At 43.5% G+C, this 26,234-nt stretch overlaps 1 protein-coding gene across 2 annotated transcripts in view; it reads left to right on the top strand.

Moving 5' to 3' along the window:
• The window catches only part of ARHGAP10 (Rho GTPase activating protein 10), a 240,582-nt gene that overhangs the window by 213,165 nt on the left and 1,183 nt on the right, over nt 1-26,234 (top strand). For both annotated transcript variants that reach the window (XM_039876000.1, XM_039875999.1), the window contains 3 exons: nt 7,152-7,296; nt 23,033-23,188; nt 24,296-24,387. In XM_039876000.1, coding sequence (XP_039731934.1) covers nt 7,152-7,296; nt 23,033-23,188; nt 24,296-24,387 — 393 coding nt within the window. The remainder of the gene's footprint in view (nt 1-7,151; nt 7,297-23,032; nt 23,189-24,295; nt 24,388-26,234) is intronic.

The following is a 26,234-nucleotide window of genomic DNA, read 5'->3' as shown; positions in this document are numbered from 1 at the left end:
TCACTTCCTTTTAATTGGTAAGTGTAATACATTTATATAGTAATTACCATAATGTTAGGCTTTCTGTCATTTTATAATTTTTATATAATGAATTTTGATTTATTTTTTTCTTTCCTGCTTTCTCTTCAAAACAAATGTTCTGTTTCATTGCTAAGGTATTCCTTATTTTGAGATTTATAATTTCATTTATCAATTTCTTTAAATTATTTATATTTATCTCTCCACTCCTAATAAGAGAAATAATTTAATGGACTCTCATCTCCCTTTGAGCTGTCTACCTCCACTATGTTGATATTTTAAGAATTTAGGTTTTGGATCAATTGGGTTATGTTTTTATATTTATCTAATCTATCTATTTATCATCTATCCATTTCTTGCCTTAGAGTTTTTAGAAGACAAAAATATACATTATCAAGTTTGTTAAACATCTCATATTATTTATTTAAATATATGAAAAAAAATACTAGTGTTATTAATATAGTTCTTTGTGTGTAAACTTCGAGTATTTTTATGCCTAATAATTTGTTATGGCCTCACATTTGAATGGTAGTTGGCAGCTTGCATATATATAATTGTATTTTATATCATCTGCTCTTTCTATCAGGATTTTTTTTTTTTTTTTTTTTTTTTTTTATTCTTAAATTTTGCAATAATGCGTCTGATGTTGCACTACATTCCTTGTTCCCGTTTGGTGCCCTGAGTCCTTCGGTTTGAGATCTGGGAAGTTCCTTTAATTTTGAGGAATTGGTGATTATGTCTTTAAATAGTTCTTCCTCTCAATTAATTTCTTCTTCTGGGATCTGGATGTTGGCAATTTTGTAAAAAACATTTTATTTATATTTTTCCCCATCTACCTCCCTCCTCTCCCCTCCCGCCCCACCGCCCCCTGCTCCTGGTAACCACTAGTCTATTGTCCATGTCCGTGAGTCTCTGTTTTTTTGTCCTGTTTATTTATTGCTTTTAAGGTTATATCCCACGTATAAGTGATACCATGTGGTTTTCAACTTTTTCTGTCTGGCTTATTTCGCTTAGCAGGATTATCTCGAGGTCCATCCATGTTGTCTCAAATGGCAGTATTTCATCTCTTCTTATTGCTGAGTAATATGCCATTGTAGATATGTACCATACCTTCTTTATCCAATCATCTATCGTAGGACACTTTGGTTGCTTCCATGTCTTGGCCTCCATGAAACAATTTCACTTCTTTTCTGCATATTACAAATCTCTAAAGCTCCGAGTTCTTTTTATTTGTTGCGTTTGCTGACGATCTTAGTTTTCTTTGTATTTTTGGAATTGTGGTTTACAAGTCTACCGTGAAGGAGGGTTCTGTATGTGTATACATGGTTATGTTGGGTTGGAATCTCCGTCTCTCCTTTATTTTTTCCACTCTTTTTCCGTCTCTTGCCTCCAGGTTCATCTAGGTGCTTTGGTTCAGAACCAGCTCTTATTATCCCTGTACATTAATCGTATCCTGGGGATGGGAGAGGTGGGCATGTCAAATCCAGTTCCCCAGGCAAGTGAGGAACTTGGCCATAGAGTTTTGGCCTCCATTTCCTGTGAAGAGCGCCTCCCGACCCCTGGTTCCACGTGGAGAGCCTGGTTGTAGCCCTGCTGCGTGGTGTGTTATTGTGGTGCATTGTGTGCTAGGACAGCACAGGATTTAAAGGTCTGGCTGGTTGGGTTGGGTGTGATAGGTCCTGGAGCCGGTAGACTTTTGGCGTGTGTTTCCCCTGACCTCTGAAACTGTTTCCTTTCTGTTTCACAGAGATATATGACAATTTTTGCGTGCAGTTATATCTTTTTATTTTTAAAATGTTATTTTATCATGATGTTGTTGGGCACATGTGGGAGGAAGACTGGCTTTTACTGTATTTTAAGTGCAATGAATTTGTTCTCAGTAAATCTTTCTTTGATCCTAACTGTTAACTGTTTGATATTTAGAAGCATCTATGTTTATTGTGACCTGACAGAAAGTGTATTTGTGCTCATGGAACCTTAAAAGTAATCTGCAGTTCTCATCCAGTTAACCAAATGCTTAACTGTGAAGTTTGTTAGGATTAAGTTTTCTTTCCTCTTTTCTGCCCCTTTTCCTTTTCTTTCTTCTGCTAATAAGCCAGGACATTTAAGAGAGGGAATCATGGAATAGCTTCGCTGCTGCAGAGACAGTCTATTTCTGAGGAATAAGAGAAACCTTCTTTGGTTTCATAGCATGAAATGTTTTTACCCAGACATTTAGACTAAGTGGAAACAGCAAGTAAGGGATTCAAAGGGAACTATCTCTGACTTCTTAACCGTTAGAAAATATATTTGATAGGAAGGAAAGGCAGAAATGGATAAAATGAAGTGGGGAGAACTCAGAGCCTGTGTCCTCCAACAATGCAAAACCATTTCTATTTAAGTGAAATGACTAGAAGATGAATGGAGAGTATGTATAGTTTGCCATTATTAGAATAAGAAAGGCCAAATAACTAGATAAGCATCCTCTGAATTGTTAGATATGGCAGAATTATCAAGTTCTTGTTCCCACTTCTTGCTCTGATTTTCTGCCAGTCTTTGAAGACTGTTTTAGTCTGTCATGTAAATAAAACACTTGTTCATGTGCTCAGGGCCAGGCTAAATAGTGTAACATGGTAGCTGTCGTGAAAGACATGTCCTCTCAAGTGCTTTTTTTAATCCAATTCTTATGAGAATCTGTGTCTGGAGTGGGGGTGAGGGGTGGGGATTGTAAACACTTGTAAAATAACACATCTCTGTATTCAAAATAACAGCAGTAGCCACCACCACCACTGCCCGTACTGCTTTGAGGGGAAGCCTGCTCTTCGCATCTGAAGTTCCTCCAATGTTCCCTTAACATTTCTACATTTTCTCCTTCATTCTCTCCATCCAGTGCTATGACTTCAACTCTACTACATGACTCCCGAATCAATGAAACTGTCCCAGACTTCTCTCCAGAGCTCTGCATTTGTAATATCAACTCTCCTTTAGATATTTTTACCTGAATTTTTTATTGACACTTCAAGCCCAAGATGTGTACAGCTGGTGTTATTATCTCTCATACCCAGTTTGCTCCTTGTTTTTCATTCCCTATTTCAATTAATGATTCAGCCATTCACTCAGTTACCTAAGCCAGGCACTCGAAGGCCATCGTAGGTTCCCCTTTTCCCTGTCACTTTGTTCACAGAGTTCTAGCAACTGTGATATCTCAGTACCTCTCAAATCTATTCTCTGGATCATATCACCTTCCTGCTTAATCCCTGCGGCACCTTCCCAATGCCTCCAGATCAGGTTCAGATGCCTGCACCGTATACTTCACATTCCTCCTTCCTGCCGTTGACCGTATTCTCCAGCCAAATCCAGCTACCTCTGGCTCTGAAAACTGTCATGTTCCTCCTTATTTCTGTGCTTTTAGTCTCGATATTTTCCTCTACCAGGGTTCTTTGCTTGAAAGTCTGGCATTAATATCTTCTGTTCCTTTTGCCTGACTCCCATGTCTTTGACCTCTGCCACTGTCAGATTTGGAAATTCCTTTCTTGGGGTCTCAGAGCTCCTTGATACAGTCATATGACAGCATATGCCACCTTCTGCTATGTTTGTCTTTACCTGTCTTCTGCACTGTGCTGTGAACATCTTCAGGTCAGGGACTGATTCTTCGCCTTTGTAATTCAACATCCACGATGTGCCTTGTATATACTCAGTTTATCGGTCACATAAAGAGGGTTAGGGATGTGTGTGTCTTGAAAGGGGAGAGAATGCCAATAGGAAGATATACGCAGGTTTCCTAACAATACTTTGAAGTTTGTAGATTTTTTTCCCTTCTTAATTCCTAGAGGCATTGGCTTTCTGTGTTCATGGTATTTCATATGGCAGGGAGTCCACAGTCAGTATTTCCCGAGGACTCCTGATTTGCCTGTCACTGCAGTGTGTTCCTTAAGGATTACCAAGACTGAGACATGGTCTCCACCCTCAAAAAATGCACCACGGAAATGAGGAACTAAAACCAGGTCACAAAACCAGTAGATGACAGTGAAATGTGAACTTGATTTCTGCTCATAGCTGGGAGAAAGGAGGGAAGAGGCAGAAAAGGTGGCTGTCAAGTGCTTTGTGAAGGTAGGTATTAAGCTAGATGTTGTAAGGAGGTCATTTTCTAGATGGTGGTAGTTCTGTTTCTAGTGAGTTTCTTATCTTGGAGTCTGTTCATAATGAAAATCCTTCACCATTTTTGTTCATTTACCTGAAACAACCTTGTGATTTGTCTGTCTGTAGCTGCCTGTTAAAGGGTAACACCTAAGGAAAGCAGTTGTGTGGTGCTTGCTCAAAGGAAATAAAAGGTGAAAAATGAAGAGTATCTGACTTTAATTCTCAAGTACAAATTAGTTTCATAGAATTTAAAATCTTCATTTCAGATATCATCGAACACAGAGGTTTTTTTTGTTTGTTTTGTTTTTAAGTCGTGTTATTTTCATACTAGTTAAAAAGCAGTCATTTGATTTTGATGAGCTAAAGTTTCAGAAACGGTTATAAGGATCTAATGTTTATGTGCCTGGTGTTAGTGTTCTCTTGAATTCAGTGATTCTCAAGTAGATAAGCTCATTCCTGAATAGTGAAGGAGAAAGGAATTTTGCACACACAGACAGTAGGGTGAGATATTGCTTTGTTTGATCAGTTTGTGTAAACATATTTCTTTCTACCAATATCCTTTTCACTTGAGGGCTCAGATTGCCGCTGTTTGGCAGGAAAGAAGAGAAATTCTAATAAAATGTGATTTAATATGTTGAGTGGCAATTTGTGCTGTGTCAGTCTGCTTGGGGAAAGGATTCGAGGCAGTGTTGATGAGCTAGTGTATCTTGTAAAACATTTCGGACATCTTTTGAAAGTAACATTAGACCCATGCTCCCCAGTTCCCCAAAGTTGCTTCTCACTGACAGGTTTCTCCTTGTAGGAGTGAATCAGGGAATAAGCTGGTTGCAGACTCTCATTTGCTGCTTTTGCTATGTCATGCCCTTCCCCTGCCATCAGGGAGTGAGGCCCAGAGAGCTGAGGGCCAAGATCCAGCCTCCTGAAGCCAGGAAGCTGCTTGCGACTGACTCACTGTTGAGGTTATTCCATCTGCTTCAGAACTGATCATATTTTGCTACTTCTAGCCAAGCCCAGAATTGGCAGCCATCAGGCAGGTAAATGTTCAGGAGTTTACTTTAGACCCTAAGTTGAGTTACATTTGAGAGTGTCTTAATTTTAAAGGGCATCGTTTCTCATGATGACCGAGGGACACAGGAGAGGGGCCTAGGAAAGCTGGAGCTTGAGCCCCATGTTCTTGGGCTCATTTGCAGAAAAGAAATGGGCGGACTTGAGTTTTCTAGGCACAAGGGAAGAAATAGCCTTTGTTTCCAAGTGGGCTATATCCCAGAACGAAAATAAATCAAAAGGAAATCATAGTGGTCTGTCATTGAGTTTCAGTTCATTTGTCTGAAAATTGGCCCTTCTATTTGGGGATGAATTACTCCAGTTAGCTAAACACTTTTGTAGTGAAGAGCAGTAGAAAAAGTGACATCACTGGACGAGGAATCATAGAGTATTCCGGACTGTACACGTGTAAATGGGTCAGAGCAAGGCTTTCAGGGAGATTTAGACCAGGGAGAGAACCTGCCCACAGAGAGCGCGTCTCTCTCTTGCTCCACCTTATCTCCCACCCTCCCTGACAGCCCATTAGGAAAAGAAAAGCTCAGAAAACATTTTCTTACCAGAATCTTCTGTGCACGCAGGACCGTCTGGACGTTCCACACTCACTGCCCCTGTGGAGAATTCCTTCTTCCAGCTTTCACCACCATGTCTAAGTCCTGCTTCCCTGAATTTAGCTTTTCTGGATCTTCATTTCTAAGATTCTCTTTCTTATCTGTAGTTGTAATCTGGGTCAGAGTTAAATAAGAATTATTGCATACAGTCAGTTTTCAAAATTAGCATTTTGGGATCTAGCTTAACCAGAGTCCAGAATTCCTCTCGTGCTTGATTATGTGTAGAATTGAAATCCGTGTAAGATGGTTTTCTGACAGCAGGTTCCTTGCTGCTGTGACTTTCATGCATACTGTGTCTAGGACCCAGAACTGAGGAGAAATGTAAGGTTTAGTCAGTTAGAAGCGGTTGTGGCTGGCGGTATAGACTCCCACATTGTGTATCTTCTGCTTCCGGGTTGTATTTTGTTGACCAGCTGTTATCACCCATCACCTATAAAGTCAAGGCCAAGTCAGTGCCATCTTCAGGTGCCCCAGAGCAGTTCATGTTTAACGGGGATTGCCAATCTGGTTGAGGGGTCCAGGCTCTGACAGTTGCTGGTCATGAGCATCTGTGGTAGCTGGGATTCTGTGATAACAAGACCACTTGAGGGACAGCTTTTCTTGGGAGCTCTCTCTTCCATCTTCTGCAAGCCCAGGCCCAAAATATATACAGATGATACTAAATGTAATTCATAAAATGGTCCTCTGTGAGTGAATAAATAATGCAATCCATTTAAGAAATGCCTTTTAGTTTTGGTGTAAAGTCATCCTCTGGAGTCACTTCAGGGGCCTGATTCTTGTGTAATATCCTCCCTAATGTTCACAGAGAAATGGAAGTTTCTCTGTGTCCAGGATTTTAATAGGTCGAGCTATTAAATTGTAATCCAGAAGATAAGGTTCCTTGAGAGTTGTTTAGTTTATGAAGTACTGAATGGTGACTCATAATGGCTTAAAGAACTATTAGGTGACGAGAAATGAGAGATTGACCCTTGTGAGGCTGGTGCACTGCTCTGAATTCTTCTTGAAGTTGTTGTTATAACAGTGCTCCTTGTGGATTGGGGAGCCATTAGTCACATTAAGGCTTTCGTCTTTCATTTGATCTGATTGCGATTATTGTATTTTCTCATGGGGAAAACACTTCTCACTGTGTAGTTTAAGCATCTTTGATTTAAAACACACACAACCGCGCGCGCGTGCACACACACACACACACACACCCCATCCACCCACCCAAAGTCTTTAAACATAGGACACACAGATACTCTCAGGCTGAATTATAAATGTACAACTTGATTGACTAATTAAGTGGTGCCATCTAATTATTAGTGGAGTTGTTTTTCCTCCTCTGAGTTGATTTGAAAGTTGATTTTTATTCCTCCCTAGGTGACAGCCCTAACCCTTGTAAGGAGGACACCCTCACCAGCAGTCTAGACTCTCTTTCCTCGCCATCTCCCACGACGGCAGCTGTCCACGGGCCTCCTGGAACCGACAGAAACCACCTCCCAGATGGGGACTGGGCATCCGCGGTGTAAGTCTCTGTGCTTCCGCTCAGTGTGCAGGTCAGGAGGGCCACGACCTCCATTTTGGGGTTTACATGGCCCGTGGGCGCTGCTGCCATTAGATCTAAGGACCTTTGTTCTCTGATTAGTGGGGCTGCCAGAGGGAGAAGGGTCCATAAAAAAGGCCTTTCCTGGGTAGCTGTTGAAAAAGGTGCATAGGTGCTGTTTCAAATCTGTTTTAAGTTCAATTTGTGGCAGTTTTGGGTCACACAAAAGAAATTTGTTATTGTCCTACTCAGGATGTTTTCTCACTAGTTATGTAAACTTTTAGAGATATGAAATGTATGCATTGGGATCAACAGACTGTTGCAACTATCTATAGAATGATGTTTTAGTTGAGTGAATTTTCGAGGACTTCATGCGAGCATTTACACCATAACATCCTCCACAATTGACAAGTGACAGATGACATATCTGATTTTATCTTCTCGTTTGGTTTATTGCCGGGCATATGCAGATCAGCTCAGGTATATTAGGACGAATGATACCAATACAAGCAAAGTACCGTGGACCTGGTTTGACTACATGAAGAGTTTGGCTTTCTGTGCTAACTGAGGCTGTGGAGTACACGCAGATTGGTTGGTGGTGCGGGACATCAAAAGAAGGTGGGGGGAAAGGGCTCAAAAATTTGGTGACCAAAGGAAATCTAACTTTGGGTGGTGAATACACAGTGCATTATGTATACGACATGCTATTGAATTGTACACTTGAAACTTATTTGCTTTTATTAATGTCACCCCAACAAATGCCCAGAAAAGAAAAAAAAAAAAAAATTCCACTAACAATTACATGGCATCAGTTGATTAGTCAATCACGTTACATCCAAAATACATTTATAATTCAGCCTGAGAATATTTGGTGTCCCATCTTTAAAGTTAAGAAAAAAAATTTAAATCAAAGTTGCTTAAAATAAATCACAAATAACGATATCATCCAATCCTCACTGGGCATTCTTGGGACTTTAAATGGAATAAGAAAGTGTTCCTCACATTACTTTGCTTTTTATAGTTACTGCTAAATTCACATGAAATCATTATGAACTTATTAAGTATTAAAAGAGGCTGGAAGAAATTTGGTATGCTAAAATTTTGGGGTGATCTGACATCTTTGAAAATATAACCAAAAATCAAAGTGAAACTCAAAGTAGAGAATCACATTCTCCAGAGGAGACTTTCCCCCCACCCGCCCAAGATTGTCATATGTGTATATTTATAAAATGAAGACTGTGTATTGTGGATTTAAATTACGTGTTACTTAAACATGCTTGTCAATTTAGTATTCTTCTTCCAGAATTAATATACTCTCTTCACTGTAGTACTTCAATTTGCTGTTGTCTTATTCAGGATGTTTGAGATTCTGTTATCCTGGGCACTCCCAGGGTGTATTTTGGGATGGGAGAGAGGGAGGGAGGGAGGGGAGAGGAGGAGGGAGGAGGGAGGAGGGTGTGTCGTGTGTGTGTGTGTGTGTGTGTGTGTGTGTGTGTAGGGAGGGTGTGTGTGTGTGTGTGTGTGTGTGCGCGCGCGTGCGCGCGCGCAAAAACCAGATCTCCAATTATTTCTTTCAGTAAGTGTTTATCACAATCAGTGGAGAACAGGTTAGTCACCCTTCTTCCATAGTGGTTCTGTGGGAAAGTGACATTATGAGCCCTGAGACAACCAGTGCTCAATTCACAGCACGTCCATACCTGAGACATGAAGAGCTTGATATTTTTGGTCATAAATCAGACGAGGAGTGAATTCCTCAGCTTCCTATTCATACAGATTTAAAATGTCATGAAAAGCACTCCAATATAGAGAAGCCAAGAAGGGAGGAGGGGAAATAAGTAGTTGAAGCAGGTCTGGAAATCAAGAACATGATTTTATTTTCTGTGCATTAGATAAAATAGATTCACATTTGTCTTCAGTACACAGACTGTTTCTTATGTATCTTCTAAAGTCTTGCTTGAAGCATATTTCAGTCTAATTTATCATTAAGTCTGAAGTATGTCTCAAACTTGAGCCCACATCGGCGTCACCCGGAGGGCTTGTTAAGCCCACAGTGCAGGGCCTCACCCCACAGAGACTGTTAGGTTTGAGGGGGAGCCTGAAAATTTGCGTTTCTAACCTAATTCTGGGTGATGCTTGGCAAACCCTGATATAGACAACTGCCCTTCCCAACCCCCTTGGTTCTAGGCACGTGTTGATTGTAAACAGCCTCTCTGAGGAGTGTAACTAGGATGTGATATCGCATCCTACTTTTTTTTTTCTTAACTCTTCTAGGCTGGTGTGTTGTCTCCAAGTAGCCCTCGTGTGCCTTCCACATACTTCGATTCCTTCTGCTTGAAATGTCTCCCCCTCTTGTTGTCTCAGGATAGATCTAACCCGTCTTCAGGGTGTAATTTCATTTTCACCTTCAGGAAGCTTTCTCTAGTACTGTAGTCTACAGGAAAATTCTAAATATTACCTTTCTCTGTCTATACCCATTAGGAAAATATTACCTTCCAGCATTAGTTAATATTTACCTTTTTAGTGTCATTTGATAGATAAGTGGTGTATTGGGATGTATATCTGTACATCTGTATCAGGACCCGTGCCTGCCTGTCTTAGTTAGTTTGGGCCACTGTAACAAAAAAAAAATTTGATTGAGTGGCTCATGAGCAACAGAAATTTATTTCCCACAGTTGTGGGGGCTGGGTTTCTGAGATCAGGGTGTCAGCATGGCTGGGTTCTGGTGAGAGCCCGCTTCCAGTTTGCAGACTGCTGGCTTTGAGACTCTTATTAGGACACTAATCCCATTTGTGAGGACTCCCCTCACGTGACCTCATCTAATCCTGATTGCCTCCCAAAGACCCCTGCTCCTTGTACCATCCCATGAGAGCGAGTAGAAGTTTGGGGGTGACACACACAGCCTATAACACTATCTAATTTTGCCCTCACACCAAAATAGATCATAAGATTCTTGAGGATAGGACTTGGTCTTATACTGTTTGAACTTTTTAGCAAATTTGACATAGTTATTAATAAATATTTCTCATTTTAATTATTACATATTTATAAAAATACTTTCTTCTTGGAATCTCTTTTTTTTATATCATTGAATGCCTCTTAAACAACTGTGTTTGGTTTCTGGACCATCTTCTTTGTAAACATTAAAAATATTAAATATTAAACATTAAAAACTTCCTCTGTGAATCTCACCATTTTCTCTTTAAAGCATTTTTCTTTGTTTTCTTAGCATTTGTAAATTTAGTTTTCATGGTGTGTGTAGAACTTCTTTTTAAATCCATTATCTCTACATACCAGCTAGATACAGTATTGAATATAGTAGGATCTGAATAAATGCTGATCAAGATCCCTTTTAATAAAACCTAAGTTCTGTGGGTCATTAAAACTCTACCCAGGGCTTTAAAAAGGAGGCGACGCCTAGGCTGCTTGGTCGTAGTCCAGGATGGTGACTCTCTGTTCCAAAACTTACACTCGCCTTGTCTTAGGTCCTGAAGGATGGAGTCCACATGTATGTAGATCACATGGGACCCCAGTAGCTCTGTCGTACAGAACTGCCATGACCCCAGCTACTGGAAAGCAAATATGCAGAGTAAAACGTACAACAGCCAAGATTCTGAGATAGGCAGTGTGTAAATACAGCTGTAGCCTCTGACAGGTAGAAAACAATACAGCAGAATTGGATTTCTTGGGTTTCTGCTGACGTTTATGACTTGTGGGTATTATTCATTGCAGTCAATCAATCTGAAGCTATTACTTACCTGTACACTCAGTAAGGTGATAGGTGACTTCATTGCCAGTGAAGAATTGCTAGCTCACTTTCCTTGGAGGACATTACATCATAGGTCAAGGTATTTCAAATGTTCCAAAGTCATTTTTTTTTTTTCAATAAAGTAGTTTTCTCTAAACAGGTTTTCTTCGATTGTAAGTGATGGAACAGGTCCTTGACAAGTAATCCTGTTAAGGTCCTGTACATAAAAGAAAATCTCTTTTAAGAAATATTGGGCATTGCTATCTGCTTTCTCTACAGATTTCAAATGAAAAGGAACACTTCCTTTTCTGCCAGTACATTCCCACATTCAAGATGGCGACATCTTAGAATAGCATTTCGTAGCTGGAATGTTGGTACCCTGAGGTGCCACTAACTCTGGTAGGCCGTGGGGCAGTAGGTCTTTCTCTTTTACCCGGTCAGGCTTGGCTTAGTATAGTGTCCTGGATGTTGGGGTATCCCTGACACATCTCTTCCAGGTGTTACGCTGAGCCACTGTTGTACAGCAGATTCCTGCTTACCTGGACTTGACTCTAGTTGCTTAAAAATTGTTCGACAGTAGACTGCCATTCCTATTTATAGCCTTGTGCATGTCATCCATTGACTGTGTGTACTCACTGGTGACTATGTGTCCTTGCCGGTGACCATATTTGTTCTTGTCAATGAATAAATAACTTGCTTCCTTTAAATCAGGCGAACAAATAGAGATTTTCCATTGACAACTACTTGGCATTTCAAATTACTTGACTATTGCTTCCATGATTGCTTTTCGGAAAGTCGATGAATTTCACTGGGAAATAATCAAAAGTACCCCTTAAATCTGATTTGTAGCTTAGTATATCACAATAAACCATGAATGGTTTGAAGTTCAGAGAAATAATTGTCTCAAATAATTTTTTAATAATTTTCTGTGTAATTTGACTCACACCTAGAAATTATAATGTAGCAGTTACAGGCGCACTGTGTCTACCTCCTGGTCTTTCTCCTTCCTTTTCCCCTCTGCTCCAACTCTTCTGGGGCGGGGGCGTCCCCAACCTCCTCGCCCCTTCACCGTGCTGCTCCCAGCCCTTGTTGGGCCATGGGCAATTGAAGTTGTGTCCTGTGTTTTTACCTCTTTTATTATGATTGTTGTTTCAAAGAAAATAGGGAATTTATCTTTTGAAATTTCTTTATTTTTGCACATCTGCTAGCTTGACTAAAATGAACACTTATTGCTTTTGTAAAAATGGAAAGAAAGCTATGCATATTTAAAAAGAGATCAGGAGAGACTTCCGAGGAATCTCCAGCCTCTTTATTGGCCGGGACCGAGGTCACAGTCTGATAGGGTCAGCACCTTTGCTCTGCTCGCCTCCACATTGGCTCTGGTTACAGCATGTGGCGGGTCACACTGACCGAGATCTCTAATAGAGCTAATGCCTTCATTTTGTAGGATGCATTCTCTGGTGCTGGGTACCGTGAAGAATGATTTGGAAGTCAGCCCCCTCTCCCATACCTCAGTGGGTGTCAAGGTCCCTGGGTGGGTTCAGAAGGATTAAGGTCTCATATAGCTCAAGAGTAAGGAAGAACAAGGCCAGAAGAGCAGGAGGAGCTGTCACCTTGCTGTGAACCCACAGCAGCCTTGTAAATTCTTCTTAGAGGTTAGCTCCCTCCTGAACTTCCTGTTGAGGGGCTGGGGACGTACGGGGGTGGAAGCCTTTGCTTCAGCAGAGGCTGCAGAGAAGGTTTGGTTTGATAGTTACCCTCTAGGTGTTTCTCTGGATCAAAGACCATGGAGCGTTAATTATTGCGGCCACCAGATTTTGTTTTAGCTGCTTTATAAATGATACTTCATTTTATTCCACATCAACCTGGTGTTGTAGATTATTTTTAAAGAGAGGGAAACTGAGGCACAAAGAGGGTAGAGAAGTTGCCTCAAGCCACTTTACTAGTAAAGGATAGAGGTGGAGTTTGATCTGTCTGTCCCATTGATTGTGGTTCTCTTAGACTTGTTTTACCCTTGGGATTGAAATTGTCTGGCTGCATATAAGAACATTGTTCAAAAAATAGGTTTCCAACCCAAATCCGAGGCCCAGTGTGCTATAACTGTAGCTGTCAACTGGCCTCGGCCCTTGTTTTGAAGTCAGTGTGTTGGCCCTACATTAAGTCATGTGGCCGCGGTTTATAAATATCTCTGGGGAACAAACACTTGAATCTGGTTGTTACATATTCAGCATCCAGCACCTTTGGCTGAGATTTGGAGAAGAGGGCGTCTTCCTTTTAAACAGAGCTGAGAGACTTGGAAACTTGATATTTTGCAACAGAGCAGCATCCCTCATCTTTCTGAGTGGTATGATATTCAGTTGTCTCCCTTTAGCCTCAGCAAAGCTATTGAAGCCAATTACAGGACCCATATACTTGACCGTAAATGTCTTCACATTCATTTCTTTGGGGTAGGACTTTTGTCCTGTGCATTGCCTCGAATCTTCTCTCCAGCTTTGTATAGAAATTATGCCATATCGACTGCCCAGCATGCTCACATCTTTCCATGCACACCCCTTGTGTCTTGCTAGGGTATTTTTGGTAATTTTATTGTATACTTGTTACTTGCATGTGGCCTAATTCACGTCTTCCTTTGCTGTGCCGTAACTTCAGGGTCTGAAATTTGGAGGTTTTATTTTCAAGCCAGAATGTTAATTATTCATGTAACTTTAAAGCCCTATAATGAAAATTTGACTTTCCAAAATAAAGAGATATGTTTGAATTTCGTAGTAGCTTTTCTACTGCTTTAAGATGCCAAAAAAAAAAAAAAAGTTATCTTCTCATTAGTCTTATTTTGTTTTTGTTTCTCCTTTTAGTTTCATTGGTTTTTGTTGTTGTAATTTATCATTTGCTGTGCAAGAATTGGGCGGCTGTGTCTCAATATTGAAATGCAGGTAGAGCCCTTGTGAGTTCTCTGTAAGCTGGAAGTCAGTCTAGAGTGGAAAAGCAGTGATTTTAGAGTCAGACAGGCTTGGCTTTGCAGCCTTGTTCTGCTTCTTAAAACCTTGGAGGCCTACAAATTATTTAAGCAAACCAAGCCTTAGCAAGATTATCTATAAAAGGGGGATAACAAAATTCGCCCTCTGGATTGTCGTGAGGTTTCAAGGAACCGCATATAATAAAACCCGATCCTCTGCTCCCCCGGGAGCGCTGGGCAGCCACCTGCTCTGAGAACCTAACTTGATATTCTTAGTTTAACTTAACCCGACTTCCTGGTTCATCCATTACATAATCTCCTCACTAAATAGCTCAAGGAAGTAACCTCCCTGGTCCCAGAGAAGCCGCAGATGTTGAGCTGACGCTGTGTCGTTTCCAGCGGTATGGCAGTTCTCTCGGGACACAGCATGGGGCTCTTCTCCTAGCCTCCTCCATGTCGGAGTTTCCTTGGTAGAAGCCTCTGAGGAGAGGGCCCTTGGGTGTTATGTGACCAAGGCCTGGGGCTCCCACTGGGACCCTGCTAACTCTGTAAATTATTCTGAGCAGTGTGCGTGGCTCACCTATCCCAACAGGTAACCCATCAAACAGCTTGGTGAGAACCTGCAGGTTGTTCTCAGCAGACTGACGTGGTGTCCCTTTTGACCTGTGCTTGGTCGCCGCTGTCCTGTATGTTCAGCCCTCACACCAGGTGGCACCTATTTTCCACATGAAAATCGAGCTGGTAGAAACACTCCTGTCAATTACCTTGCAGGACCACAATGCTGAGACCTCCAAAGCCCCAGTTTTCTGAGATGAAGCTACCATTCCTTTTCTGTTCAGCTCACAAGCTAAAGTTCAGCCCCCTTACCTGACTCCACAGTAATCACCTGGAAGGAAGATAAATGGAATTCAGGGAACACTCTGAGTGAAAGATTGGTCAGAGATGTGATTCTGAGATTGTTCTTTTATAGCAAAAGCCAAGAAAATGACCACCGTAAGAGTGACCTTTGTAAGCTGCAAGCTGGCTGGTTGGTGGTATCCTTCCTTACTTAGGAAGGAAGCCCCAGGAGCCTGAGCATCCCACGGAGGTCGCGGGGGGAGGGGGCGGCACTGAGCCTTCAGTGTGGCCTCATCCTCCCTCCAAAGGCTTTGTCATATCTGTGCCCGACTGGTTTCCTGCCATGCCCTTCCTTGTCTCCCTGCCCACCTGCCTCCTACAAAAGACTTTTTTATTTTCCTTTCCCTCAAGGGGTGAACAAGTTATTGCTTTTCCATGCTGGCTTGATATATTGGCTGTCACTCTCCTACATGGGAAGTGATCGTGAGCAGTGGGGGAAGAGAGCATCTGCTGCAGGAAAGCTATGGGTGTTCACAGGTCGGGCTCTGGCACACACAGGAGGCCGCACCACGAAGCTGGAGGAGGGGAGCAGGGGCTTCTCAAGCCCAGTGGCATTGGCCGTCATGATCCTCTTCGTCTCCCCCGCCTCGTCCCCCGCCACACACTCCACTACCAATGGATTCTCATCTGGTCCACCTAATCCAGGAGTCAGCAAAGTGTGGCCCACTGCTGCCTGATTTCATAAGTAAAATTTTATTGGAACACAGCCACCCAGTTATTTGCATTTTGTCTGTGGCTGCTTTCTCCATGCCATGGTGGCAGAGTTGAGTAGTTGTGTGACCCACCACATGGCTGGCAGACCCTGAAGTATGTACGCTCCGGCCCTTTAGAGAAAAAGTTTGCGAACCTCGATCTGATTTATAAACAAAACTAATCTATTTGGAAGAGCCCATGTTTCTTAAAAGTCAATTTCAAGAAATGTGGTTAATTGTCATTTTTCATATGGGTAGTGCAGGTGGTTTTAACTTTTTCTTCTCATTGAACCAACCAAAAGTTTTCCTTATGTTTTTTTGGATGCCTTCAAATATATGACCATCATTTCAAAAGGCCATTGGTGTTTTAAGGATTAAAATGTTTATTTAGGGTTGTGTTTTTACAACCTATTGTTTAAAGTAAAATTATTTTAAAATAGTTTTAGGTTTACAGAAAAGTTAAAAAGGTAGTACGAAGGGTTCCTATAAACCCTTCACCCAGCTTCCCCTACTGTTAACAAATTACACAGCACCATGGAATTTGTGTTAAAAATAAGAAATTCACATCAGTACGACCCTATTAACTTACCTCAGACTTTATTTGGATTCCACTAGTTTTTCCACTCATATCCTTTTGTTCCGGGATCCAATCTAGAATCCCATCACATTTAACAACTTTTTTTTTTAATGGCAACATCCACTTAATATCCGTTATCTTTCCCTTATGGGTTGTTGCTGTTTTTCTTTTTTTTTTTTTCTGTAAAGAAAATGATTCGTTAGTGATGATGTAACTAGAAACCAGAGAGACAGGCTCTGACTCAGAAATACCTAAAGCCGGTAATGAGGGCAGCTCTTCACTTTCTGGGCGCCGACCGTGCGCCAGTCCCTGCGGAGCGCTTTGCACCTGTCGTCTCATTTTAATCTTACATCGACAGCCTATGAATGATTATTTTCGTTTTAGCTGAGGAAACTGAGACCGGGGAGTTTGTTCCTCACTGGATGACCCTCCGCCAAGGCTAATCATGCCAACTGTGCCCCAGCTTCCGAGACGCACTCCGCATTCATTTTCCTCCTCATCACAGCCTCTACCTAGTGAGAAGTGTGTTCCTTTTTATTTACAAACAAACAAATAAACAAAAAACAAGCTTAGGGAGCTAAGAAGTGGGCATACAGCCAGAACTGGCTTCGGAACCCAGGTCTCTGCAAGGGGGTGGGTAGTGTTTCACGCACTTGTAGTTCTCGTGATTAAAAGTTGAGTAGCTCTTCCTTGCCTTTATTTTAGCCTGTGGTCCTGTCCCCGAGCATCTCTGACTCCCATCTCTCTCCATTCTTCTCCTCGTATTCTTGTTCCAGCCGTTCAAAAAGGCTTGAGGCTGTGAGCTCTCTGCAGTCTGGTCAAAACCATGTTTAGTACTGACATGACCTCGAGTACGTCACCTCCACCTTTCTCAGATTCAGATTCTCATGTGGAATGTGGACTAGTGCCGCAGCTGGGAAGGAGTGACTTCATGTGTGTGAGTGTGTCTGATGTAGTGCTGGACTGCGCGGTCGCGCCTAGAAAGAGCCTGGGTGTCGAGAGGTGATGACGATGTGGACGATGAGATCATCAGCTCAGGACAGGCGCCACCTCCACTAGAAAGTCTTCCTGGATGCCCACGTGAAGTTAGAAGCTCCCTCTTCCATTCTCCTGAGGGCCTCTGGGCAACTCTCTGCATGGCACACATCACACTGCATTGTGATGATCAGTTTGTCATTCTTCACCCACTTGACTGAATACTCATGGAGAGCAGGTGTCATCCTCTGGGCTCCTCAGGGCCCTGCCATGGGGCCTGACAGGTATTTCTCATTCCATGAGTGATGGGCAAGCAGGGCCTGTTAGCAGTGAAGGCCTCCTTGCCCAATAGTGTGGATCGTGGCGACTCTCTTAATCACAGCTGTTGACTTCTCTCCACTGTTGCCCCCCACCTCAGTCCACGCGTTAGTAACGGGTTAGTGTCGGCTGTGGAATTCTCCCTCTCTGGCACTTAAGGAATAACGGTGGCATTTATTTGAACAGAGATCTCCCATCATATACAGATCTACAATATTTCCTCCTGTCTTTATTAACATTTTCAGATGCTTTTGCCCAAGACAGCTGTTTTAGACATGCTGTGCATTTCCCAGGCTGGAACGAAAGAGCATTTCACTAATGTGTTGGCTTCTGCTCGGAGACCTTGCAAATGAAGTTTTAAAATCTTTCACTCCAGCGGAAACTTCTGATTTGATTCTGACATCATTTAACCGCCGTCAAATATCTTGGTATTTAGGGGATTTAATCACTTCAAATGAGCAGTCATTTCTTTTCTTGACGTGTGTTCTCCCTGTTCTACATTCTTCGAATTTTAAATTACGCTCAGTGCTCAAAGAACCTGGAACCCGGCGCTTGTTCTGTGGGCACAGTCCAGAGCTGCGCAGGAAATGTTTGTCAGATGCAGGAGTTCTCTGGTGACTCTGCAGCTGTCGTTGAATTTTAACAGTTAAGGTCCTAGCTCCCCTCCCCTATTTTTGAAATGTGTGTGCATTTTTGCTGCCAAAAAGTTTTTAATATGCATGGAGCGTAGAGTCTGGTATTGGAGACGATTGGGTCACAGTTTGAATCAGAAGCAGCATATACTGCCGATGTGTTCCATTTTGGAAAAACAAACTGTAAAGTGCACACATACACAGCTCCCGTCCTAATTTCATGTGTTTGAGGGCTTAATTCCTCCCGGCTGCAAAAGCTATAGGGTCTTTCCCTGAAATACAGCCCTCTTTTTCCAGAGCAAGAGAGCTGATTGTTTGCATGGAAGAGAATTTTCTCCTCACTTTCACAACGGCACATCCCCGTGGATTTGCTTCCTGAGCCCTCTGCCCATCCTACACCACCCACAGTGGGGCTTCCCTGTTGCTGTAGAAATAGCCAGGGTAAACTTCCAGTACAACTTGTCGAGGATGAGTTTCTGAGTCAGCCGTTTGCATTCCGTGTGTGTTTTCGGTGAAACCGTCTGGCTGCTGCGTGCCCCTTTCATTAAGAGTAAAGCACGTCTCTTCAAAGGCAGGCAGGATGGTGGCTCCCTGCGCCGAAATGGAGAGTTCCACCTACGCAAAGGTTCCTTCCCTGTAGCGTGTGGAAATAGGAAGGTAACCCACAGACAGATATTAGTATTTCTCTTTAATTGACCTCTGTTTTGGTAAATGTGGCCTCTGAGCTTTTTAGGAAGAGTCGACTTCTGTCTCCATTTCTGCAAACCACAACTTGGCTTTCAGGAAACGTAGCACTAGATACTTTTCCTGTAACTGGTCAGCAGCTCATCATTAAATAAAATTGGTGGTTTGTGATCACGCCAGTCTTACTCTTCAAAAATCCTTAGTTAAAGGAGCAGAAGAAAGAAGGAAATAAGTAGATTAAAAAAAAAGAAAATGTTTAAATTCGTGAAGTGTTTGGTAGGAGAGACACTCAAAACATTTTATTATGTTCTAGCATATAATGAGCTTTTAATTCTTATGTCACTCATCATTTTTATCTTTAACTCAAAGGCTTTCTTAGCCATGATTCTCCTCTGAACCAGAGTACAGAAACGACCGGAGTGGTTTCTCAGTGCTCCCAAGGGTGTTAATATCACAACTGTGATGTCTGAAATTATGCTCAGGCCATACCATATTTGCCTGTGGTGGTTTCATGGATGCGGGCAGAGGACGTGGGACTCCCGGTCAGAGCCAGAAGACTCTACTCCTCACAGCAGTAGCCTGGTATCACTGTGCTGACAGTCAGAACATCACTTCTCCAGGTCCCTGATTTCCCAGAGCGATGCCCCTGAGCCAGGTAACACCTGCAGGTGGAGTGTTACAGGAGAAGAACCCAGAGTTTAGAAAACCCAGATTTCTTGAGATAGGCAGTAAAATCTGCTCTTTGCTCCAAGTGAGACACAACCATCTCTTCTAAAGCTGTTTGCTCTGCAAACATCCTTGAGAAAGTAATCCAGGACAAAGGCAGCCGGTGCCTCTGCTCACAATAATGCGCAGAAACTCGAGAGACCCAACACAGAGGTAGCTAGGACCATTCCAGATGTGTGGAGAGGTGTCCATTCATTATGAACGTGGGCACCCTAGGGCTGAGTTCTCTCCCAGGCCTACGTTGAGGAAAACTGCTAGACCTTTGCTTTGGGCTGCCATTTCCAAAATACTTAGTCTTCCTCTAAAATGTTTTAAATCCAAGAAGGGAAAGAGAATATCAGAATTTCCTTGTAAAAGTAATATTTTCTTCTTCTGCTTTTTGAGAAAATGTAAGTATGATATCTTAGAGAAATAAATTGTTTTAAAAAATGTTGTTCCTTATTCTCTCTCTCTCTCTCTCTCTCTCTCTCTCTCTCTCTCTACACACACACACACACACACACACACACACACACTCTCTCTCTCTCTCTCACACACACACACACACTTTCCAAATTCTGGAAAGTAGAGGATGTTTCTATAAAGAAGCTCATGTTTATGATTACTTGCCTTCAAAAAATATGGACAGTTTGCTTTTGGGAGACACCTGTGAAATATGCCATCATCCGACCTCTACTGGTTACTGGTTGAGGTGAGAATGCCTTTTTAGGTCTGGAGTGTATTTATTCAACCACTTGTTGCCTCATCCCAGTCCTGTCCAGTGGAGGAAGCCTGGGGAAAGTTTCTTGTATCCACGCAGATACTCTGTTCTGCTTCCCAGACTTCGCTGTGCTGCGTGGGCCTGCTCTTCCCCGGGACTTCCAGTTCTCCACAGGACTCCTGACGCCTCATTTTCAGGGACAGTTTCCAGACTTGTGCTTCCCTCCATGCTACGAATCTTCCAGCCTGCAGTATTTGTGCTCATATGGGATTCTGAAATCCAGAGGAGAAGTACTAGCTGAGGCTTCTGAGATATTGTTGGGGGAAAACTCAGGAACTCAAGTATAGAAATTTACGTCTTAAGCGGGAGATCAGACGGGTTATCCCGGGTGAATCGGTCAGTGCTGGATCATGTAACATGTATGTTGAACAACAAGAAAAAAGATCACAGGAAAAAAATAAATAAATAAGGCTAAGGTTGGGAACTTGACCCTGGAAAAAGATTGCTGATTCTGAGTTCTGCTTTGGGACAGGATGGAGAAAGCCCAGCTAAAGGACAGGCCCTTACCATCTGCATCTGCCGTTCCAACAATTCTTTGACTTTCCAAAAGTGATATTTCCCCTTTATAAAAAAACCGGAAACACCTTCTTTTCAAAGAAAGATGCGGGGATTAAGTAGATAATAGCAATATAAAATTTATGATCTGTATTTTTAAAGAGCCTTATTCATAGAGTCGCATTGTTACTCCATCTTCATCCTGTAGCTGTCACCCTCCTCAGCGGACGGACGGCCATCCTTTAATCGCATGACTGTTCATGGCTGGACAGAGTGGACGGGGTGTGGTAAAATGTCTCATCTTCCACCACCACCACCCTCCGAGCACCTCGACTATATTGCTGGGAGATAAAATGGCAATTGTTTGGCTAACGGGGGGTCTTAAATTCTCTGTCAGAGCTTGGGCTCACCCCTTCCTCTCTCTTCCTGATTAGTCAGACACCATTTAAGTTTCATTTTCGGATAAAAAGTAGAGTGTCTTTTGCTGCTGGTGATACAGATCACTTTGAGATTTATGGTTTTCTTTGCTGGGTATGAAATAGGTTTTATGACTTCTAAATGAATGGCTGGCTAGGGGGATTATAAATAAGTTGTTCAAAGAATAATGTTCTTTATAAGTGAGTTCCCTCACCCCTTTTCTGATCAAAGGATAGGAAACCTTCTGTGTACTAAATATCTATCAAGTCGGTAGTATAATATTTCAGGTACCTGGTCTAGAAAATCCAGTTTTAGCTTTAGAACATCTGAATTATCGCTTGAATGTTGGTTGAAGTCTTCGTGTGCTTAGCACTCTGCCAGGCCATGTGAAGTCTACACAGTGAGCTCAAGACCTGCTCTTGCCCCCAAAGCAAAAGAAATACCTGAAACCATCACAAAACAGCTCATGCCAACCTACCCTCCTGTTCATTGGTGTGATGGATCTTCAGAGAAGGTCTATGATTTAGGCCAAAGGGGAAATATTGAGGTGGGCTGCCCTGGAGCTGAGCTGGGTGGGGGGGGCGGGGGGGGGGCAGATGAGAAAAGGCAGAGGAGTGGGGAGAGCCTGAGAGGTGAGGAGAAGCAGGAGGCCAAGCTCAGATGGGCACTCAGGGCAGCAGAGCTGCAGGTCAGCTGGCCAGGCCGCTGAGGGCGGGGGAGCCTCTGGAGGGCAGGTCGGGGCGCACACTCATTCTGGGGGAGGCAGGCTGGGCAGGTGGCTGAGCGTGGCCGACTGGGCTGGTGGAGTTGGGTGGATGGGCTGGGAAGCCACAGTGGAAACACTGCGTGAAGCAGTGAGGATGGGACGGTCTCCTGACAATGCCGAGAAGGTAGAGAAAAGAACGTCTTGGAAGCTGTTTGAAGTGAAAATGGACAGAGCGTGTGTTGTTAGTTCTGCTAGAGAAGGAAGAATCACAGGTAATGCTCAGGAATGTGGAAGGACAGGAAGCAGCTGCTCGTGGAAACTGGTTTAGCTGAAGAGGGCGCGTTTGCTTCTCGGTGTAGCAGACATTGAATACATATGTGCTGAAAACGTGATTGAATGAAACAAGAAGCTTTCCGCACTGTGCTTTAAAAGTTAGCTTCACCAACCATAGTCGCACGCCTCCAGTTCTGAAATAATTGAAGAATAATGTAATTCAAATCAACACATACTTTTTGAATTCACCCTTCATGGTTAGAGGCCCCTCCAGGAATCTGTTTACTGACCTTTTTACATTAACTTCTTTTTATTTGCAAATATTAGGGAATGTTCAGGTCACCAAAGATTTTTGCTGTTCTTTGTTTCCTTTAAATGCTAGTCTGGTCCTCTGTACGGGGATCTTGATTCCCAGTGGCATTTTTTTTTTTTTTTTTTAATTTCTGAGTTGCTACATATATATGAGCAGATGAAAGAGCTTTAAATATTCAAAGGGTACGTGCTGAATTTTTGGAGCTATAGGTCACTAGTTTGACTGCAGGTTCCTATGTCTTTCCTTATAAACAGAAAACATGAATACCACAAAAGTTCAAGCAGCTATTTAGGGCAGTTGGATTCTGGTGTCCTAATTAGTGAACCGATATGCTGCTATGTCGGACAAGACCAGATCTTCTCCACAAACCTGGAGAAGTACAATAAGGCATCTCTAGTTTGGGGCTGTGGCTGTTGGGGATACACACCTGGGAGGATCTGGCTATTGGGAGATGAGGGAGTGATCATCCTAGCTATTGAGGGTTGGGGTACTGCATATTCGGTGTTCTAGAGCCTTCATACTATTAAATTATGTTCTTCAAACTTCTACCTTTAGCCCAAGCCAGACCCGATCATCGATGGTCCAGTGGCTTAACCCGCAGTCTCCGACCACCCTGAGCATTTGCAACCCAGCCGTCCCACCGTCCTCACCCAAGTCGTCAGCTTTCTCCTTCTCTCTTCCTGCCACTGGAGCGGACAAGGCCCCTGAAAGGTGCGTGGCTTGGAACACGATGTCGAGGACAGCAGCGGCACGTGGAAGGGGCTGTGTCAGGCCGAGCAGGTTCCCACGCTCTCTGCTGGGGAGGGCTGCTCAGGTCCATCCGGCCCCCTGGACAGCATTGCAGCCTCATTTCAGGGCTGGGCCTCGGTTCAGGAGCAAGTCTCTTCTCAGGGGAGATCCACCTCATGTGAGACCTGCTCAAACCGACTCTTTTTGGTGTGGATTATGAATTTATGAAACTACCTATTTTGGAAGAACTTCTTGAACATGAATATAAAGCACATGCTTTGTTTTAAAACAAAGGTCAGCTGGACACTGAAAACAGTAATTTACATGGCCAGTTAGGGCAGAGGCCAGGAGTGCTGGCCCTTAGCAGGCCCTTCCTCCGGGGTGGTGTGCTGAAGCCCCCTGTCATCATTGGCTTCCCCCACCCAGTCCACGGAGGCGAGGCACTTCCCTCGGCTTCAGTTTGCGTCTGGCTCGCAGCGCGGTTTCTGTCCTTCCCCAGGATACTCTTTCCTCACAAGGACACCTAGGACGTTTTGACAGGTGGTAAGAAGCTGAGCCTGAGATGGCTTTGGGGGCAGGAGTGAGGGGTCTAAGTAAAGAAGACCCCTGTGAGAACAGCAAGCCCTTTTCCAGAATGGCGTGAGGACCGTCAGTCCCGACAGCCCCGTGCCCACGGTGCACTGCTGGAGCCACCGAGTGTGTGCGAGCCGGTCTTCCACTGACCTGCTCTGTCCCAAGACACCGGTGTCACTCCTAATAGATCAACCAAGAGCTGAGCAAGTAAACCCTTCCCGTGGCTCCAATGTCGATGAGCCATGGGAAGGGGCATCCCTCCGGGCAGAGAGAAGTAGGTGAAGAGGTTCAGCGAAAGCTACTCAGAGAGGCTCCCTAACGAAAGATTTGAATTTGAAACCCGTCATTTACTTGGAAATCGAGGACTGTCCTTTTGCCCGATGTTCACTTCTCTGCTAATTTCTTTTGTGGAAGGCGAGTAAACGAGATGTGGGAGATGAGAGATGAAGGGAAGGTGAGGCCGCTCTCTCCCGGTTCCTCCCCGTTTTACTGTGTGTCTTTTGTGTTCCTTCTCAGCGTCGTCAGCCGGAAGGCTCGGGCCGTGTACCCGTGTGAAGCCGAGCACAGCTCCGAGTTATCTTTTGAAATAGGAGCAATTTTTGAGGATGGTAAGTGTTTGTGGGAGCTTTGTGGTAGGACATAGTCTGTCACCCCAAAATGTCTACAACCCGTCGCTGGCTGCAGGGTTGTCAGGGTCACAAGTCTGTGCCTGACGCTTTGGGCAGGAGAGAGTTGGCCCATTTGTCTTTTCCGGAACTGGATGCCAAGAGGCTGTGCCTCTGCTTTAATCGTGGCTGTTTTCCAGCCTTTCTAACTCTTGCGGGTCTTCATTCAGGGTATCTTTCTCCTGATGTAAAGAAGCTCGTGACATTTGGAGTTAAGAAATATTTCTGATTCGCATCCTTGGTTTTCCTCTCCCAGAGTCCCAAGGAAGCCTCCCAAATGCTTCAGGTTTGCCAAATCTAAGTTATAAAAGAGTATCATTATCGAAAAATTTCGGTTTATAATTCCCTCACTATTCCTGTGCCCTATGTGATTTTTGCTGATTTGAGTAGTGTGCAAATCTGTAGATAACGGGTATTGACTTTGCACACTGAAACAAGGATGTGAAATTTGAGTGTTTAATATTCACACACAAGCATTTAGGAGCTAAGCCCAGCATAATATTTCACAAATTCTTCTTATGGTTGAGTGTATGTCTTTCCCCCCACGCTCCCCGCACCCCGGCTCTCGATTTCTTTCTTCTCCAGTCCTGCTCATTATGAAATTCGTTGGTTGCTGTGGAAACAGTGATGTTGTGTGTGGGTGGAGCTGCCCAAAACAGTTCTGGGGGAGCAGCGAGAACCTTAGATGCTTGGATTGGAATGGCTGATTAGCCAGAATGTTTGGAATATATGGAATCTATCAACACAATGCATAGTGGTATGTTGTCAGTAATGCCGCATTTGCGGGTGACTGTTTTTTTAGAAAGCAAGTTGCCTCATTTAGAAGAGATTTCTATATTTGTGCGATATGTGCTCTTGAGAGCCAGGGACTCCTGACAGCGTCAGAAAACAAACAACAACAAAACGCACATATGACAGAATTATACTTTGTGGAGAAGTTTTGTTCTTTGAGTAGGAGCGAGATCGTCCCTGCCACCGTAACTTGCACGCAGTTTTGGGCGGAGAGCATGGCGACATAGTTGGCAGAAGGGAAGGCTGAGATGGTAGCACAGAAACCCAGCCGTTGGAGAAAGGATGAATTTTCGCATTGTACAGTCCGTTGGGAGCCTCTGAAATCCCTAACACGGTATTGTTTGTGAGATAGTAACTCTGGCAACAGGTGTACCTGTTAGGATGCCTTTAGCTGCAGTAACAAAAACCGACACAACTGGCTAAATCAGTCATGAAAATGGATTAGCTCACACAGTAAAAACTGGAGGCAGGGAGTTCCGGGGTTAGTTAACTCACATTGTCAAAGACCACAGTATTCCCACCTCGGCTGGACCGTGCTCAGCTGTGGGCAGGGGCATCGGGTTGGTGTTCCTTGTGGAGTGGCCACACTCAGCCCCAGCAGAGGGGGGGTGCCTCATCTTTGTGTCTCTTTTTTTTTTTTTTTTTTAAGACTCAGAAAAGTTCTCGAGATCTTCTTTACTGGTTTACCTGCCCTCGCATCTCGATAGCTAGAATGGAACCCTGTGCTCACCCTGAACCTATCATTCAGAACCACACTGGGTACAGGGATGCTTCCTCTGGGCCCACAGACGTGTAGATGAGGTTCGGGTCCTCAACCAGATTCACTTCTGCCAGCGTGGATAATAGGGAGAAGGCTGGTAGCCATCTGACACTGGAGACTGAAGTCCTCCACCTCTGAAGTCCCTAGGCGTGACTTGCAGGAGTTCTCCTAAAAAACTGAATGCGTGTCTCTTCACACACACACGTATGCACATACACACACACCCAAGGCCGTACGC

This window comes from Pteropus medius, unplaced genomic scaffold (assembly GCF_902729225.1).
Source record: "Pteropus medius unplaced genomic scaffold, Ma_sr-lr_union100, whole genome shotgun sequence".
In the NCBI taxonomy this organism is placed as follows: Eukaryota; Metazoa; Chordata; class Mammalia; order Chiroptera; family Pteropodidae; genus Pteropus; species Pteropus medius.
Note: the sequence above shows the minus strand (reverse complement) of the source record. Positions and strands in the feature narration are given on the sequence as shown.